The 13,560-nt window shown below is 49.3% G+C and overlaps 8 protein-coding genes across 8 annotated transcripts; 3 read left to right on the top strand and 5 right to left on the bottom strand.

Moving 5' to 3' along the window:
* Positions 1-1,680, bottom strand: BDV27DRAFT_139379 (putative proline utilization protein PrnX-like). The gene has a single exon (XM_032069438.1). The coding sequence runs from the start codon at positions 1,414-1,416 to the stop codon at positions 16-18; it is 1,401 nt and encodes a 466-aa protein (XP_031920500.1). The 5' UTR covers positions 1,417-1,680; the 3' UTR covers positions 1-15.
* Positions 1,681-1,783: 103 nt separating this feature from the next.
* On the bottom strand, positions 1,784-4,014 carry BDV27DRAFT_139378 (uncharacterized protein). The gene has a single exon (XM_032069437.1). It carries the CDS (start codon positions 3,445-3,447, stop codon positions 2,137-2,139), a length of 1,311 nt encoding a protein of 436 aa, XP_031920498.1. The 5' UTR covers positions 3,448-4,014; the 3' UTR covers positions 1,784-2,136.
* Positions 3,431-4,014, top strand: BDV27DRAFT_86970 (uncharacterized protein). Its single transcript, XM_032077827.1, has one exon. The coding sequence runs from the start codon at positions 3,647-3,649 to the stop codon at positions 3,941-3,943; it is 297 nt and encodes a 98-aa protein (XP_031920499.1). The 5' UTR covers positions 3,431-3,646; the 3' UTR covers positions 3,944-4,014.
* Positions 4,015-4,024: 10 nt separating this feature from the next.
* On the bottom strand, positions 4,025-6,024 carry BDV27DRAFT_139375 (DnaJ family domain-containing protein). Its single transcript, XM_032069436.1, has 2 exons — positions 5,603-6,024; positions 4,025-5,553 (listed from the first exon to the last, which is right to left on the bottom strand). The coding sequence occupies exons 1-2, from the start codon at positions 5,957-5,959 to the stop codon at positions 4,372-4,374; spliced, it is 1,539 nt and encodes a 512-aa protein (XP_031920497.1). The 5' UTR covers positions 5,960-6,024; the 3' UTR covers positions 4,025-4,371.
* A 135-nt stretch (positions 6,025-6,159) lies between these two features.
* BDV27DRAFT_86950 (mitochondrial 37S ribosomal protein mS37) lies at positions 6,160-6,999 on the top strand. Its single transcript, XM_032077826.1, has 3 exons — positions 6,160-6,401; positions 6,554-6,633; positions 6,729-6,999. The coding sequence occupies exons 1-3, from the start codon at positions 6,275-6,277 to the stop codon at positions 6,825-6,827; spliced, it is 306 nt and encodes a 101-aa protein (XP_031920496.1). The 5' UTR covers positions 6,160-6,274; the 3' UTR covers positions 6,828-6,999.
* A 101-nt stretch (positions 7,000-7,100) lies between these two features.
* BDV27DRAFT_139373 (cytochrome P450) lies at positions 7,101-9,305 on the bottom strand. Its single transcript, XM_032069435.1, has 3 exons — positions 8,539-9,305; positions 7,367-8,469; positions 7,101-7,308 (listed from the first exon to the last, which is right to left on the bottom strand). The coding sequence occupies exons 1-3, from the start codon at positions 8,868-8,870 to the stop codon at positions 7,172-7,174; spliced, it is 1,572 nt and encodes a 523-aa protein (XP_031920495.1). The 5' UTR covers positions 8,871-9,305; the 3' UTR covers positions 7,101-7,171.
* Positions 9,306-9,689: 384 nt separating this feature from the next.
* BDV27DRAFT_139371 (F-box/WD repeat-containing protein) lies at positions 9,690-11,775 on the top strand. Its single transcript, XM_032069434.1, has 2 exons — positions 9,690-10,882; positions 10,937-11,775. The coding sequence occupies exons 1-2, from the start codon at positions 9,810-9,812 to the stop codon at positions 11,670-11,672; spliced, it is 1,809 nt and encodes a 602-aa protein (XP_031920494.1). The 5' UTR covers positions 9,690-9,809; the 3' UTR covers positions 11,673-11,775.
* A 139-nt stretch (positions 11,776-11,914) lies between these two features.
* BDV27DRAFT_139370 (nucleolar and coiled-body phosphoprotein 1 family protein) lies at positions 11,915-13,487 on the bottom strand. The gene is made up of 2 exons (XM_032069433.1): positions 13,380-13,487; positions 11,915-13,320 (listed from the first exon to the last, which is right to left on the bottom strand). Exons 1-2 carry the CDS (start codon positions 13,425-13,427, stop codon positions 12,145-12,147), a joined length of 1,224 nt encoding a protein of 407 aa, XP_031920493.1. The 5' UTR covers positions 13,428-13,487; the 3' UTR covers positions 11,915-12,144.
* Between the last annotated feature and the right edge of the window lie 73 nt (positions 13,488-13,560).

The raw sequence follows: 13,560 nt of genomic DNA, 5'->3' as shown, positions 1-13,560 counted from the left end.
AAAGAAAGAAAGAAATCAGAATTCTTCCACCAGAGTCCCAATATTCCGCTGCCGCGCCAGCTGAATGAGATCACCGCCGGTGACTAAGTCCATCAATCCCAACCCCACGCTTTTGAAAATCACATTGCCTCGCTCAGCCCACTCGCGTAAGCTCTTCCCATCGTCGGTCTCTTGGTCCATATCTTGGGCAGCACAGCGCACCATCAACAGCTCGCCCAGCTCGACAACCTGATTCGGCTTGATCTCGGCTTGAATCAGCTCTCCGGCCTCCTTCAGAGCCGCCTCAAGACTGTCCACAACCACAACCCCGCTACGCTTGACGTGTTTGTGGAAATGCCGATGTGAACCGTGTGCCTTGACTTCGTCCCGTATGATTTCTGGGGGCAACTCCGTCATGTGTGGCTTATACGAACCAATGGCGCTGATCAGTCGACCTTTCCGGCGGGCTTCGTGTGACGTGAGTATCTCCCCAGGAAAGAGTGGTTGAATGGATGGAGTGCAGCAGAAGATCGCATCGGCTTTGTTCAGGGCGTCCTGCAAGATGCGGGAGAACTCGACGAAGTCGCTGCTGACAGCCGAAAACTTCACGTCGCCCCGCCAACTAGAGTTCTCTGGTGAATAGATGTCTTGCAGAAGTTCCGCTGCCCGATCGAAAGATCTATTGATGATGAAGACCCGTTTGATTTCCGATCCCCGCAGTGTTAGTGCCAGTCGTATGTGCCAGTAAGCCTGCTTGCCTGCCCCAAAGACTACCACTGTGCGCACTCGCTTGCGCCTGTTGAAGATCATGGTAGATGTTAGTGCAGTGCGGAATGGGGTGAGCTCGTGCGCATTGATCAACCCAAATGGCATGCTGTGCTCGTCAAGCAATGTCACGCTGCCCTGCGGGGAGGTGTCTCGGGAACCAGCTGAGGGCCATGCTCCCATGGTGTTGGACAACCCAGGGTTGACCGGCTGTTTGTTCACACATCCCGGCGGCAACGACTTGCTGCTGGAGCTGACCGACGAGCTTTCGTCGTCCTGCGATGAGACGGTTAAGTCACTCATGTCGGATGACAGCGAGCTCATGGAGGTCCTCGACCTGTGCCGACTCCGTGACGATGTCTTCTCACCCTCGGGTATATCCAACCCGGTTTCTACGGCACACCCCGCGGTGTCCCCATCCTGGAGCGAGATCATTTTCATGCCGATAGTGCGGCCGGTACTGGCGGGCATAAACAGCGTTGTGGAGCCATTCTTGCGGGTGATTGCAGTTCTCAGGGGTTGATAGGTAGCGGAGCAGCCCTGTTCCTGGTTTCCCGTCGAGTATTCTCGCAACGCCTGCGCTAGGTTTTGTTGCAGCGATATAATCTCATCGCGGGTCAGCGACAACAGCAGGGAGCGGAGCTGTGCCTGAGAGAGGATGGTCAACGGCATGAGGGTAGAGTGTATGTAGTATGCTATTCTTCTATATTCTTTGTCTCCACAAATTACAAAACTATTGTGAACATGGAGAGAAGAGAAAAAAAAGCTATTGTTGTAAGGAAAGGAAGTTGATTGAACCACGGTTGAATGAGGAGGAGGGACCGAGTTATGGTGGGCGGGCGGACTGATAAGGTCTGATGGCTGCGAACGGACATTCAACAATTTCACCTGCCCTCCAAAATGGAACTAGCCTAGACTCACGGAGGTGGCGGAGATAATATTAAAACATACTTACTATATATAAAGACCCGCGCGGACCATTAGCAAAGAAATAGCAAAGAAGTAGCAAAGAAAAGCAACCCATTGCTTCTACCAACCTTGGCATCAGGATCGTATCGAATGAAGAGGTCCTGAGAGGGTCGGAGAGTCGGCGTTAAGGACCGTGATGACGACAGTCAAGACTTTGGCTGGGCGAATAATGAAAGCGGAGCGGAGACGAGACCCCATCAGTGCCTCACATTAATCTTGTCATGTTATTCATTCATTTGAGTTCTGTGTTTGGGTATGACTCTCTACAAATATCCCCCCTATCGCCATATCTAATCGTACTGGATTTTTTTGCCATAACATCGGAAGAGACTTCGAACGAAAAAGAAAAAAAGAAAAAAAGAAAACATCCAAGCCAAGAAAATAAAGGCAAAAGCGAAAAACCAATCAAAATATCCTGACTCGCTATAACCCCCACATATCTTCATTATCCCGGACTACATCATCCTCATTAAGAACCCGTAGTCCGCTTTCCTTGGCTTCTCGTTTCCTTTGCCGTTTGGTCACCATCCGACTGGGTGTAAGCGGAGTTACTGGTGTAAATGGCATATACGGACTGTATGGCGTGGGCATCCCAGTCCGAGGACCATTCATGGGTTTCAAGGGGCGCTCCAGGACGGTGGTCTTGGTAGCAGGCGCACTTTGCTGCGGGTAGGCATCACGGAAGGGCAAGGAAGATGAGCCGTGGCCAGCCACGGACATGCTCAAGGGCGCCGGGGCTGGCGCCCGCGAACCTTTTGACACCCTCTTCTCGCTTGGGCTTTGGATTGTCGCCACTGGCGGTGTTGGGGGAGGCGGTGGGTTGTAAAATCGCGGTGTCAGAGGAGGCTGATCCTCTCCATACGATCTGGACGCCGTCACGTCCGGAGAGGCCATCGGTGAGGAGATTGGTAGTTTCCGAAGAGGAATGCGAGGGGTACGGGGAGTACGGGGAGTATGCGGCTTGCCGGTGTTTGCCTCAGAGCGAGGGTTGCTATTGAAAAGAGAGAGTGACGAGAGTCTGGACAGGCGAGAACTGGCCCTCGGGCTCGTTGGCATCTTCGCTTGAGGGGGAGGAGGTGGTGGTGGGGCTTCTGACAGTCTCGATGAACGGTCCGTGAACGGGTTCGTTTGAGCACTATCCGGAGAATGAATTTCACTCTCTTCCCGGGTAGCCTCCTTCTCAGCTGCCCTCCGCTCATCGTGTTCCATAACAGCGGCGTACAGCATTTCCATTTCTTCTTGCGCTCTGCGCCGGTCCAATGCAACCACCGACTCGTCGATAGTAGACACGCTGCTGTTATTGGCTATATGAGACCGCGGGCCCTTACCCAAGCTGCTCCAGGATCGATTGAAACCGTTTGGCATACTCGGGCTGGGGAGATTGGCGGAGATTGGGGTGACTGGACTTGGATCCATACTGGGTGGAGGCTTCGCAGGCTTCATCATTTCTACTTGCAACGTGAAGTTGGACGATTGCACTGTCCTTCTTAAACGACGCCCTACAAAGAGGAGCAATGTTAGGAGGATCGCGACAAAGATCACGTACGCTCCTACAATCCCACCGATTTGGATGGCGAGGAGAGACTGATCCAAGGTATAAGTAGTGGGGTGACCGTCAGCCCGACGGCTCAGGTTCGGAATATAAATCAGGAAATTGGACGGTTCCTGGGATACTGATCCAGCAGTAACCACAGGAGATAGTAGACCAGCAAGGATTATGTGAACCGGCAACATTGCTCGTTCGTGGGCCCCAGATAACAAACCTAGTGATTAAGTATCTTTATTAAACATAATGGCGGATCGCAAAGGAGACCGCAAATCCCTTACAGAAAGAGACTGAGTGACACACATCCTGAAAGAAGAAGGGGGGTATGAGCGACATATGGAAAGATGGGTATTGAGTGATTGGATGTGATAGTGTGAAGCGCCAACCATGGAGAAGGTTGAAGTGCGATGGAGATCCTCCCGTTCTGTGGCTCTATTGGTGCAAGTTACGCGCCCATCTGCACATCCGATCACACTCCAATTACTGGACCACTGGCTTGCCAGACCTCGATTTCTGGCGTTAGTTTTGATTTTCGGGGTCTTAGCACAAATAGGATTGAAGTGCTTCGTATATCTTCAGGATTGGTGTGGTGATTGGAACGTTCTCTATATTACCACATCCGTTCTTACACCCTACATATCCATATACCTAGTAGTATCACTTGCACACTTAGGGCAAATTTAAGGACCGTACTGCTCACTGTGATTGGCTAGATCCTGTCCCCTACCTACTGTGTACTACATCATTTATTTCTGTTTCAGAGGGGCTCGATAAGCTTAGGTTGCGTCTGCAGCTTCTTACTAGTCCTAGGGCTCCCCTGTCACCCCGAAGGAGCCAGAACCGCATACAATAGATAGTATACCGTCAGAGGCTACCATAGGTACATCACATCACATCTTATCACAACCTAAAGGAGACCAAACTCAAACGAGCCGCTTTTCAGCCGTGTAGTGCTAGCGTCTAGCGACGGAGAGGCCCATTATCTTCTAATTTAAGGAAGTGTCTCTGGGACGGTCTGGGTTCATGACGCTTACTAGACAAAAAGCACCATCGTACATGGCAATATCATACAATATATACATCACGCATATCTACACATGGTTACCCAGCCACTAATCTTTCTTCGAAAATAGGTCCCGCCAGAATTCCTTGAATCCATATCCTTTAGTTTTATCCTCCTCATAAACTCGTGTGGTAGCTGATGTGCTTAAGGACTCGATAATACCGGACGCTTTAGATCCCACAGACTTAGGACGGCTGGTCCTCTCCGTCGCGCGCCGTTTAATCTCCTCGGCTAAAGTTGGGGCTACATCGGCGTAGCACGTAGATAATTCACGTTCCAGATTGATGTACGGCTTCTGGGCAACGGGTGGTGCTTGCAGGTTGTAAGAACGAGTGAGATTATTGAGATTCTTAACTGCTAGCTCATAAAAAGAGCGCTCTGTTGAAAGATACTGGGGGTCACGTAATGGCGAAACATATGGCAGCCGGGGGTTCTCCTTGGTTTCGACTTCCGGTGACATAGCAGCTATGTTTTTGTCATTGTTCGGGTTCGTTGCGGACGACTCGACATTATAAAGCTCTTGGAACGATCGCTCTATCTGGATTTTCTCTGCCAAACGAGCTTCCGCAGCGGCATAAGCCTGAGCACGCCTCATCTGAGCTTCTAGGGATCCTCCTTCACTCGCAATCAATCTAGCCGCTTGCCGTCTCCATTCTGTTCTTAAGCGCTGACGAAACCGATCAACCTCCCTCGCCAGCTCCTGTTGTTTCTCGATCCACGGAGGAACCAACTCTTGTTTTTGAATCATTTTGTTCATGAAATATTCGGTTGTATCGATAAATGCACTATTTGCATTATGGTCGGTCTGTGTATTGACACCCTTTCCACGTTTTATTCGCTCGAATTGACCGCGCGACATCGCATCCTCTATCCGTTCGTTTGCAAGCGACGCTAACCCTTGGATCGTCATCGGCATTGGTCGACCGCCAGGGGTGAACCTCTCTCGCATCTCTCGCCGCATCGCCTCACGCTCTTCATCCGATAACCCGGGGCTTTGACTTAAGGAATATGTAGATGTGCGGTCTTTGGCTTCGGCGAGGCGAAGGCCAGGCGATTTTTGAGACTTGGGAGAGATTCGCATATCGACGGGGTTGGGTTGTGGGATTTTATAGGGTACGCGCATAGGCTTCTTCGAGCTATCCAGCATGCGCAGTGTGACATCGTGAAGGCTCTCCGTCCCGGACCATGCCTCAGCTGCGGCGATATCTTGAGTTCCTTGGCCTGCACTCGACTATGAAATATTAGTCTAGGATATCCAGTATCATTAGATAGTCACATACAGGCATATCGACGATTGCATGGGCAGTCGCATGGTCACTTTTGAAAGCTGTTGCTGCGATTCTCTCTTCAAGCTGCCTCTTCAGATCATCTGAGAACCCCGCGTGTTCTATGTTTTTATGCGCCGAGCGACCCCCTTCAAGCACAGCTTGTTCCGTCATCTCCGATAGCCTTCGCGCCATAGGGCTTTCTTCCTTAGGTTCATCCTGTAATCGCGTAGTCTCGTTGCCTTCGTTCGCCTTCGAATCTGCATTTCGTCGCTGGCTTATCGTAGAGAAACATCTCGATCTCGGACTCTTTGTTGTAGATAATGAGGATATGCTCTTGAATTTGAAAGATCCCACATGCCGTTTGCTCATAGCCGCCAGTTTTAAAAGAAAAATAACACTAAATGAGTGTAGTGACAGTAGCAGGTAGCTCTTATCTCCAACGGTGGCCAAAAATGTATAGTTAACTGGACAGGACTATAGGGTGTTATGTCAGCCACTTCCGCGGACAAAATTGCCGAAAATGTCTTGGCACCTCCGAAGGCTTTCCGACAACTTTTGGAACCCGAGCCCCAGACTATACATTGACCTGCACCGGCGCTATTGGTGGCACTGCGCTCTATCCGATTAATTAATTTGGATCCACTGAGTGGTAGAAGTTCAGAGAGCACCGAAAACACCGTCAATATGCCCCCGAAAGGTGCCACGACTCGTCTCAACCCGGTCCGTCTGCAGACCATCCCTCACCTTCGAGTCCGTCGTCCGAATCAGCATGAACAGAACCCCTGTGTGACAGTCATGTCATCGATGCTGAGTATGTTTGCTCCTGATTTCACACTTTGTTGCCTGGACTTTGCAGATGGACTTTCGCAGTGTCCGATTGTCGAGCTTCCGTGTTCCAGACAACTTATGGGTCGTCAACAATTTTTCCACTACGATGAATTGCTAACTTTGGTTTCTTGATAGGTTGCTGGGCATCGGCTGGATATACCGCAGAGGGATGCGCGGCCCTTGAGCATCAATTGAGGCAATGCATGGACGCACCTGTACGTATCTTGATTTGCTGTTCTCCTACGCCTCTTCGTCAACTTCCTGGTCCTCAAATTAGCCGTGCTAATGATATTTTCTCCTTGCAATACAGAAACCGAAGAGCAACAAGAAGAACACTATCAACTACCATCTCATGAGAATGTACCCCAAGGTTGTCGGTCCCAAGAAGAGGGAGGGTACTCTTGGTTAAGAATCCTTTGGCTGCAATGTTTGTTGATATCCCGAAGCGTCGCGTATCATACCAGTTATTCGATGGTAGCAAGAAAGGTTTTTATATTGGTTGTTGGGGCCCCGGGATGGGTGATAAGCGTGGAGGCTCTGGATTGAGCCTTGACGGGCTCGGAAAGAAATCTTTATGTATCTGGAGTTAAAGGCTTTTCGTTTGAATCGGGTGGATGTGAGCTTGTATTACGAACATCCCCTTCTGTACATTACATGTGCTATGTTACAAAGAAAAAACACATTTCAATCATAGTCATTCAGAAGACATAGCTAATCACCGTAGTGTGTGGAAAGTTAATGCTGGGTTACGATTTACGCGGCTTCAAATTTCAGCACCAGTTTATCTCCGCGAGGCTTAACCGTATAGGCGTCGATTGCTTCAATGTCGTCGTCGTTTACGATGGACGTCCTGTAGTTGGTGTAGATGGCCGCCGTTACTAGTTTGATTTCTAGAGGTATAGAAGTCAGCTTGGGGGAACTCTATATAGGGAGCAATGGTCAACTTACCTTGCAAGGCCAGATTGCTTCCAACACACATCCTTCCACCACTTCCGAAGGCCCAGAACCACCGCCTTCTTTCTTCGAGGTCAGATTCCGAGTTAACACCCTTAAGCCACCGCTTAGGCTGCCATGTCTCAGGATCCGGATACACATCAGGGTTGCGATGGAGCGAGTATGCCTGCGCATTAACTCTTATGTTTGCAGGGATATCGCTGTAACCAGCTAAGGTGCAGGATGGATGAGGTGTGACACGAGGCTGTATCCCAGGGATTGGGGCATGGAGGCGTAACGTTTCCGTAACTATGGCTTCCAGGAGAGGTAATGAATCAACTGCTTTTGCTTGAGGTAGGCCCCTCGATGGACTAGGTCGGGGAAACAGAATTTTTGGCTCTAGAGTCAAGAGCTCTTTCCGTAGCTCTTCTTGCAGGTCCGGATGCCGAGAAAGCTCCCAGAACAGGTAAGTGAGGGCGACGGCGCTGGTTTCAAAACCGGCAGTGAGCTGATCGTACATTTCGCAGGCAATGTCGAGCCGCTGTTGCTTCAGGCTCTCCTCTGTGTTCCCCTTTTGTGAAGACTGCTTGATCATTGCTTGCTGGAGCTGCTTGTATGCCATAGGCTCGACGCTGGGCTCGGTTGATTGGAGACATTGTTCTGCTCTGTCGCAGAGGTCTAGACACCAAGCATCTAGCACTTCATTGGCCTCATCGCACCATTTAGGAATCAAACGAATACCAATGGACTTAGTCCAGGATAGAAGATTAGGGACTTCTTGGTGGTAGAACTCATACGGTTTCCTGCCCTGATAGTAGTGGAGCATCTTGTGCCGGAAGGGTGCATCCTGAAGCCAGTTGGTTCCATTCGCCAAGCCAAAGAGATACGCTGATACAAAGTCTATGGTGAGTCCCTGGTTGAGGTCATGGACCTCAATAGGCGCATTAGATGAGACTGCTTCCTGGATTATTGGCAAGAGGCGATCGAACAAAATACACTCCGAGATCAGACGCATATGAAGTGAGGACTGCAAGTATGACTTGCTATAGATATTAGACAACATCCTTTTACGAACAGAATGGGGCTTGCTGCCAATCATAGTAAACATGCTAACGGTCCTTTATAGGGCCAAAGTCCTTTATCAGCTCTAGTCGAGACAGTCACCTTTTGATAGAGTATAACCTTACCCGAGGGATCCGAATACCCGTGGATACCATTCATGCTTTTCGAATCCGCCTGTGTAGACAGTTTTGATACCTCCTTCAACACAGTTGATGGATATCTCGGATGGAGAAAGCCGCACAATAGGTCCAAGTCTCTCATGGGCAGCCTGGATGGTCCGGTTGTTTTGACTCCGGAAACGCTTCCAGAGCATCCAAGCAGGAGATATTGGCACTGTCCAGTGCGCATTGGGGATCTTGGATAATGGAGAAAGGAAGATGGGATACACAATGCATTTATATAACAAAGTGATTGTCAAGACAATCGCCGATACAGTTACTACAGGCGACCCAGACATGTTTGCAACAGCTCACTTTGGCATCAAGATCAGACAGTGGATGTAACAAAGAGAGCATAGGAGACTTGTGTGGAACAAAGGAGAGGGACGACTGCTAGCAAAGATGAAGGCAATGAATATCTTATATTTAACTGCAAGGCCCGACAGCCATTATCAGGTCGAAAGAGCGGTCGACTCCGACGGACCCTTGCTACAGGGTGGACCTACCATTAGGAGAAGCTTTCCCCCGCATATAGAAACTTTTGACGAGAGGAGTCAAGTTGACAATCCTTTAGGGAAAAGACACGATAATGACACCGGTATCCGATGAGTACCCCAGTGAGTCAAGAAGACCACTTCGTATCTCTTTAGTAATAAGTGGAGTCTCTCTGGTTGAATTGCTTCTCCAGTCCTGCAAACACCCCACATTTAAAAGTGACCTGATAAGGAAAGGTGAAGAAAGTGCAGTGCGGAGATAAGATTTATTGATAAATCGGACTGATAAGCGCAGAATCTGATTGGAAATGACATAATGACCGGCATTCCCACAACGCAACATCTCAGTCACTACCGTCGTCTTGTATTTTCGACCACTAGATCTTCTTTCTTAATGTGTGTGGGTGTAAAATATCTCCTCTGCAAATTTTTGCCATGAATCCTTTGCCGTCTGAAGAGTACCCGAGTGACTCACACCATGGCCTCACTACTATGTTCCCAGGCTGATAGACCAAACAGCCTTCGCGTTATTGTCGATTGCAGCATGTCATAAATCGCCGTGGAAAGGACCTTAGATATATACATTCGCAGACAGATTATGATGTCGTTAATTCTTTAGACTAGAGTACATATGTGAGTCGTGTACATCTACAAATCAGTTTCGGATACTCATGTACTGTCAAGAAATCGCCACTAGGCCTCTTCATCGTTCGTCGCCTTTAGAAACCAGTTTAGATCGTTACTATGTTGTCTAAACTACCCGTGGAGATTATATATCTCATTGCAACTTATCTACCATCTGCCAGCGACTTGGTACATATCGCGCAGACCTGCAAGCGTTTGTATGGTGTTGTATCTGCCGAGGATGGGCGTGTTTTCCGGGCGTTTATTGAGCACCGGTTTCCTGGCTTTGTACCATCTTCATGTTGGAAAGATGCCACCCAAGCTCTCACTTCTCGCTCTCGATCTTTGGACAAAAATGCGGTAGTTAGTCGCTTTGTGGCTAAGCCCCCTACTCGCGCTGAATTGGGGATCACAACGCGAACCGACAGACCCACCCTTGGATATCGCCCTGCAATTGATTCGTATGAAATTTGGAACGGGAGCACATGGGAGGACCGCAGGGAGGTGCTCGCTTGGGGCGGCGGGCATGAGATTGTCATGAAAATCAAACAACATGGCAAGGCCCAGAATCATCAATGGGCCATTTTCGATGATTTGGATGTCGTCAGCAGCCATGATGACATCTGTGGTCTGCATATCCTGCGACCGGGGCATTATTGCAAAGCGGACGATAAGGAACATGTAATCTTTGGTCGAATGCGCGGCGAGCTTCTCCATGTGGCACTCAAGCCTAACGAGGACAAACACGATTATGTGCAGCGATTTCAGACATCTAACTCTGGGCTCCAACATATCGATCTGAGTGAAGGAACAGATCCAATTCTGGCTGCACACGACAAAAACGGAACAATCGCATTTTACAGTACTACCAAGGATGACGACGTGGTTGAACCCTTTGGGCATATTGTGATCGAACCAAGGCTTGCAGCACGTAACAAGTGCTCTAAATTCCTGTCTCCAACCCTGTTTGCTATAGGCACAGGGCGTTCTGAGGATGCGCTGGCTATCTCTTCCATTTCATCGGAACGGTTGGCGCTGGAACGTGAAATCAGCGTGGGCTCCTTAGATCTGGACGTGCGGCTTGGCTCTACTGCAAGTTTCATCGTCAATGCAATGGCACCTCTATGCGGACAGATTACCACGGGGTCTCCTGGTAGTACATTTCTCGCTGCTTGGGGAGATCGTCGAATCAGGTACGATCTCTTTGCTCCTATCATCGCTTGTTGATATAGCTGACCATTGCGCAGACTTCACGATGTTCGCTCAAACCGGGCATCCGAGTCCACGTATAAAGACCCAACCGACCAAAACCAAATCTACTCCCTTCACCCCTTTGGCCATGACAGATTTCTCGCAGGAGCCGGCGCAGACGCCGTTGTAAAGATTTTCGATCTCCGGATGCCAAAAACCTACAGTTACACAGATTCTAGGGCCTCTTCCGTATACCAGCACAACTTGCCCCGTCGAAAAGCCTCGGGAGGAGAGATTGCACCCCCGGTAGAGAGCATCAAGTATCCCCGTAAAGATTTTTCCATGTTCCTATTCTACGCACCGCCTTTATACCCAAATGCCCCTCGGAGGCGCCAACGTGAATCCACTCCTTACCGCGGCGCCATATACTCCCTATGCTCACCGTCGCCTCTGTCGCCCACGGTATACGCCGGAATCACTGACGGTGTCGTTCGATTGGACTTCGTGTCTACTGATGACTTGACTGGCTCATGCAGGGATTGGTATCGGGAAATGATTGATATCGACTTAGAAATCCAGGAGGATAGGACGACTTACAACCCTGAGCGCGTTCTGGATTTGTCTGGCTACGAACGACCGGAGCCCCATGACACCACTTCGACTTCTCCATTGAGGACGCAGAAGCGATTCGCGTATATTGATGAGAGTAATATCAGAAATGAGCAGCTGACGGGTTGGGACCGGAGATGGAACCCAATGGAAAGATTTGCTGCTTGGAGACGTCGGGATTGAGTTGGATGGCTTGATGACCCCTATGCTTATTATAGTTTGTTCCTGTGTTTGCATACCGATCACGGAGTGGTTTTTTTTTTTTTTTTTTTTTTAAAAAAAAAAAAATTTTCTCGGCGCTGCTGGTTTGTTGCTTAGTCGTTAGCTATCAAGGCAAGGTGATCGATTTGGGTATGATGAGATTTACTAGATGGCGAAGTATTCCATTGGGTCATGGGTTTTTTAGGTTCTAACAGGAAAAACAATTGATAAAAAATTTAGACTTTTTTTGGTGATAGTTTGCATGAATTATTAAACAGAAGTCCCAGCTCCATCAGCGCCTTGCTTGTAGTTGTGAATAAAGAAATGGGTAAAAAGATCTAAATATGCAAAGCTAGATCTAAGGGTCTAAACTTTTGTAGAGCGTACTAGAAAAAGGATAGCATGTTGAACATGATGGCAGCCGGCACAACCCAACTCAACCAACTGGCCTCACTTAGTCCTCGAACTTGAACGACTTGCCTCCGGAAATATCGATGGGACCACCACGGTAAGAGCCGCGCTTCTTCTTGTTCTTCTCTTTCGTGAAGCCCTTGCCACGAGTGACCGAGAGATCCTTAAAGGCTCTGTCAGCATAAGCATAGGGGACGTAGTCGTTGGAAAGCAGGTGGTCGGTAGGCTGTTCGCTAAGAAGAGCCAGAGGAGTAGGGCGGGCGCCAGTGTGCTTTTTCTGGGCCGAGCCATTTCCGGGGGCTGGGCTAGCACTAGACGAACCGGTCATGGGTGTCGAAATGTTAGTAGACTTCTGGGCACCCGAGTCGGAGTTTTGAACTGTTTCACTGCCAGAGGAACTCTGAGAGGATGATGAAGTCTTGTTGTTCTTTGCATCTTCCTCATCGGAGTCGGACTCGGAGGAAGAGGAAGAAGAGTCACTAGAGCTGGAATCAGAGGAGGGCTCGGTTGTCTTTTTCGCAGTCTTCTGGTTCGCCTTAGGAGCCTTCTTGGTGGTGTCTTCCTCAGATTCGGAAGAGGAATCAGAGTCGGAGCTAGAATCGGATACCGAGTCGCTGGAGTCGCTGGAGTCGCTGGCCGAGGACGAAGAGTCAGAAGAGTCAGAGGAGTCAGAGGACGAGCTCTCTTTCTTAGCAGCGATCTTTGTCTTCTTATTCTTAGGGGCTTTGTCGGACTCAGACTCGGACTCAGAAGACGACGAATCAGACTCGGCCTTCCGCTTCGTACCCTGAGGTTTGGCAGGAGCAGGGGCTGCCGCCTCCTCCTCACTCTCATCATCAGCATCGCTATCGGAGTCAGAAGAGGAAGAGGAGCTCTTGGGTTGTTTCTTCGACTGCGCTTTCGACGCATCGTTCATCTCAACGTCAGAGTCGCTCGACTCATCCGAACTGCTGGAGCTTTCTTCATCGCTGCTGGAACTGCTGGAGCTCTCTGATGAGCTAGAATCGGAAGACTTTTCGGTAGCCTTTCCGTTATCTGCCCAGTTTTGGAAGATTTCGAGCAAAGAGGGCGCATTCTTGGAGTCGGACGGAGACTTGCTAACGGATTTGCTGGCCTGTTCTTTCGCAAAGGCCTTACCGGTACTGGTGAATCCAGACTCGGTAAGAAAAGCTTCAATGGAGGCGATCAGCTGGGGAGGAAGAGATGGCGCACTCTTTGCCTTTGAAGCCGTAAACTGTCAGTAAAACAATCCTGCCTGAATAACTAGAATCCTCTCACCTTCTTATCCTGAGCCAACTTGGCAGGAGAAGATTTCTTTCCAGCCATGATGAAAGTTTTGTATTCAGTGTCTCCCAGATACAATGACTGTGTTATCACTGTACGAAGTACTGAATCTTAGTCTTTAGGTCTTCAAAAGTTTCTTTGGAGCAAAAAAAAAAAAAAAAAAAAGCAAAAACAC

This window comes from Aspergillus caelatus (assembly GCF_009193585.1).
Source record: "Aspergillus caelatus strain CBS 763.97 unplaced genomic scaffold BDV27scaffold_464, whole genome shotgun sequence".
NCBI classification, from domain to species: domain Eukaryota; kingdom Fungi; phylum Ascomycota; class Eurotiomycetes; order Eurotiales; family Aspergillaceae; genus Aspergillus; species Aspergillus caelatus.
This window is presented reverse-complemented; position numbering and strand designations above follow the sequence as displayed.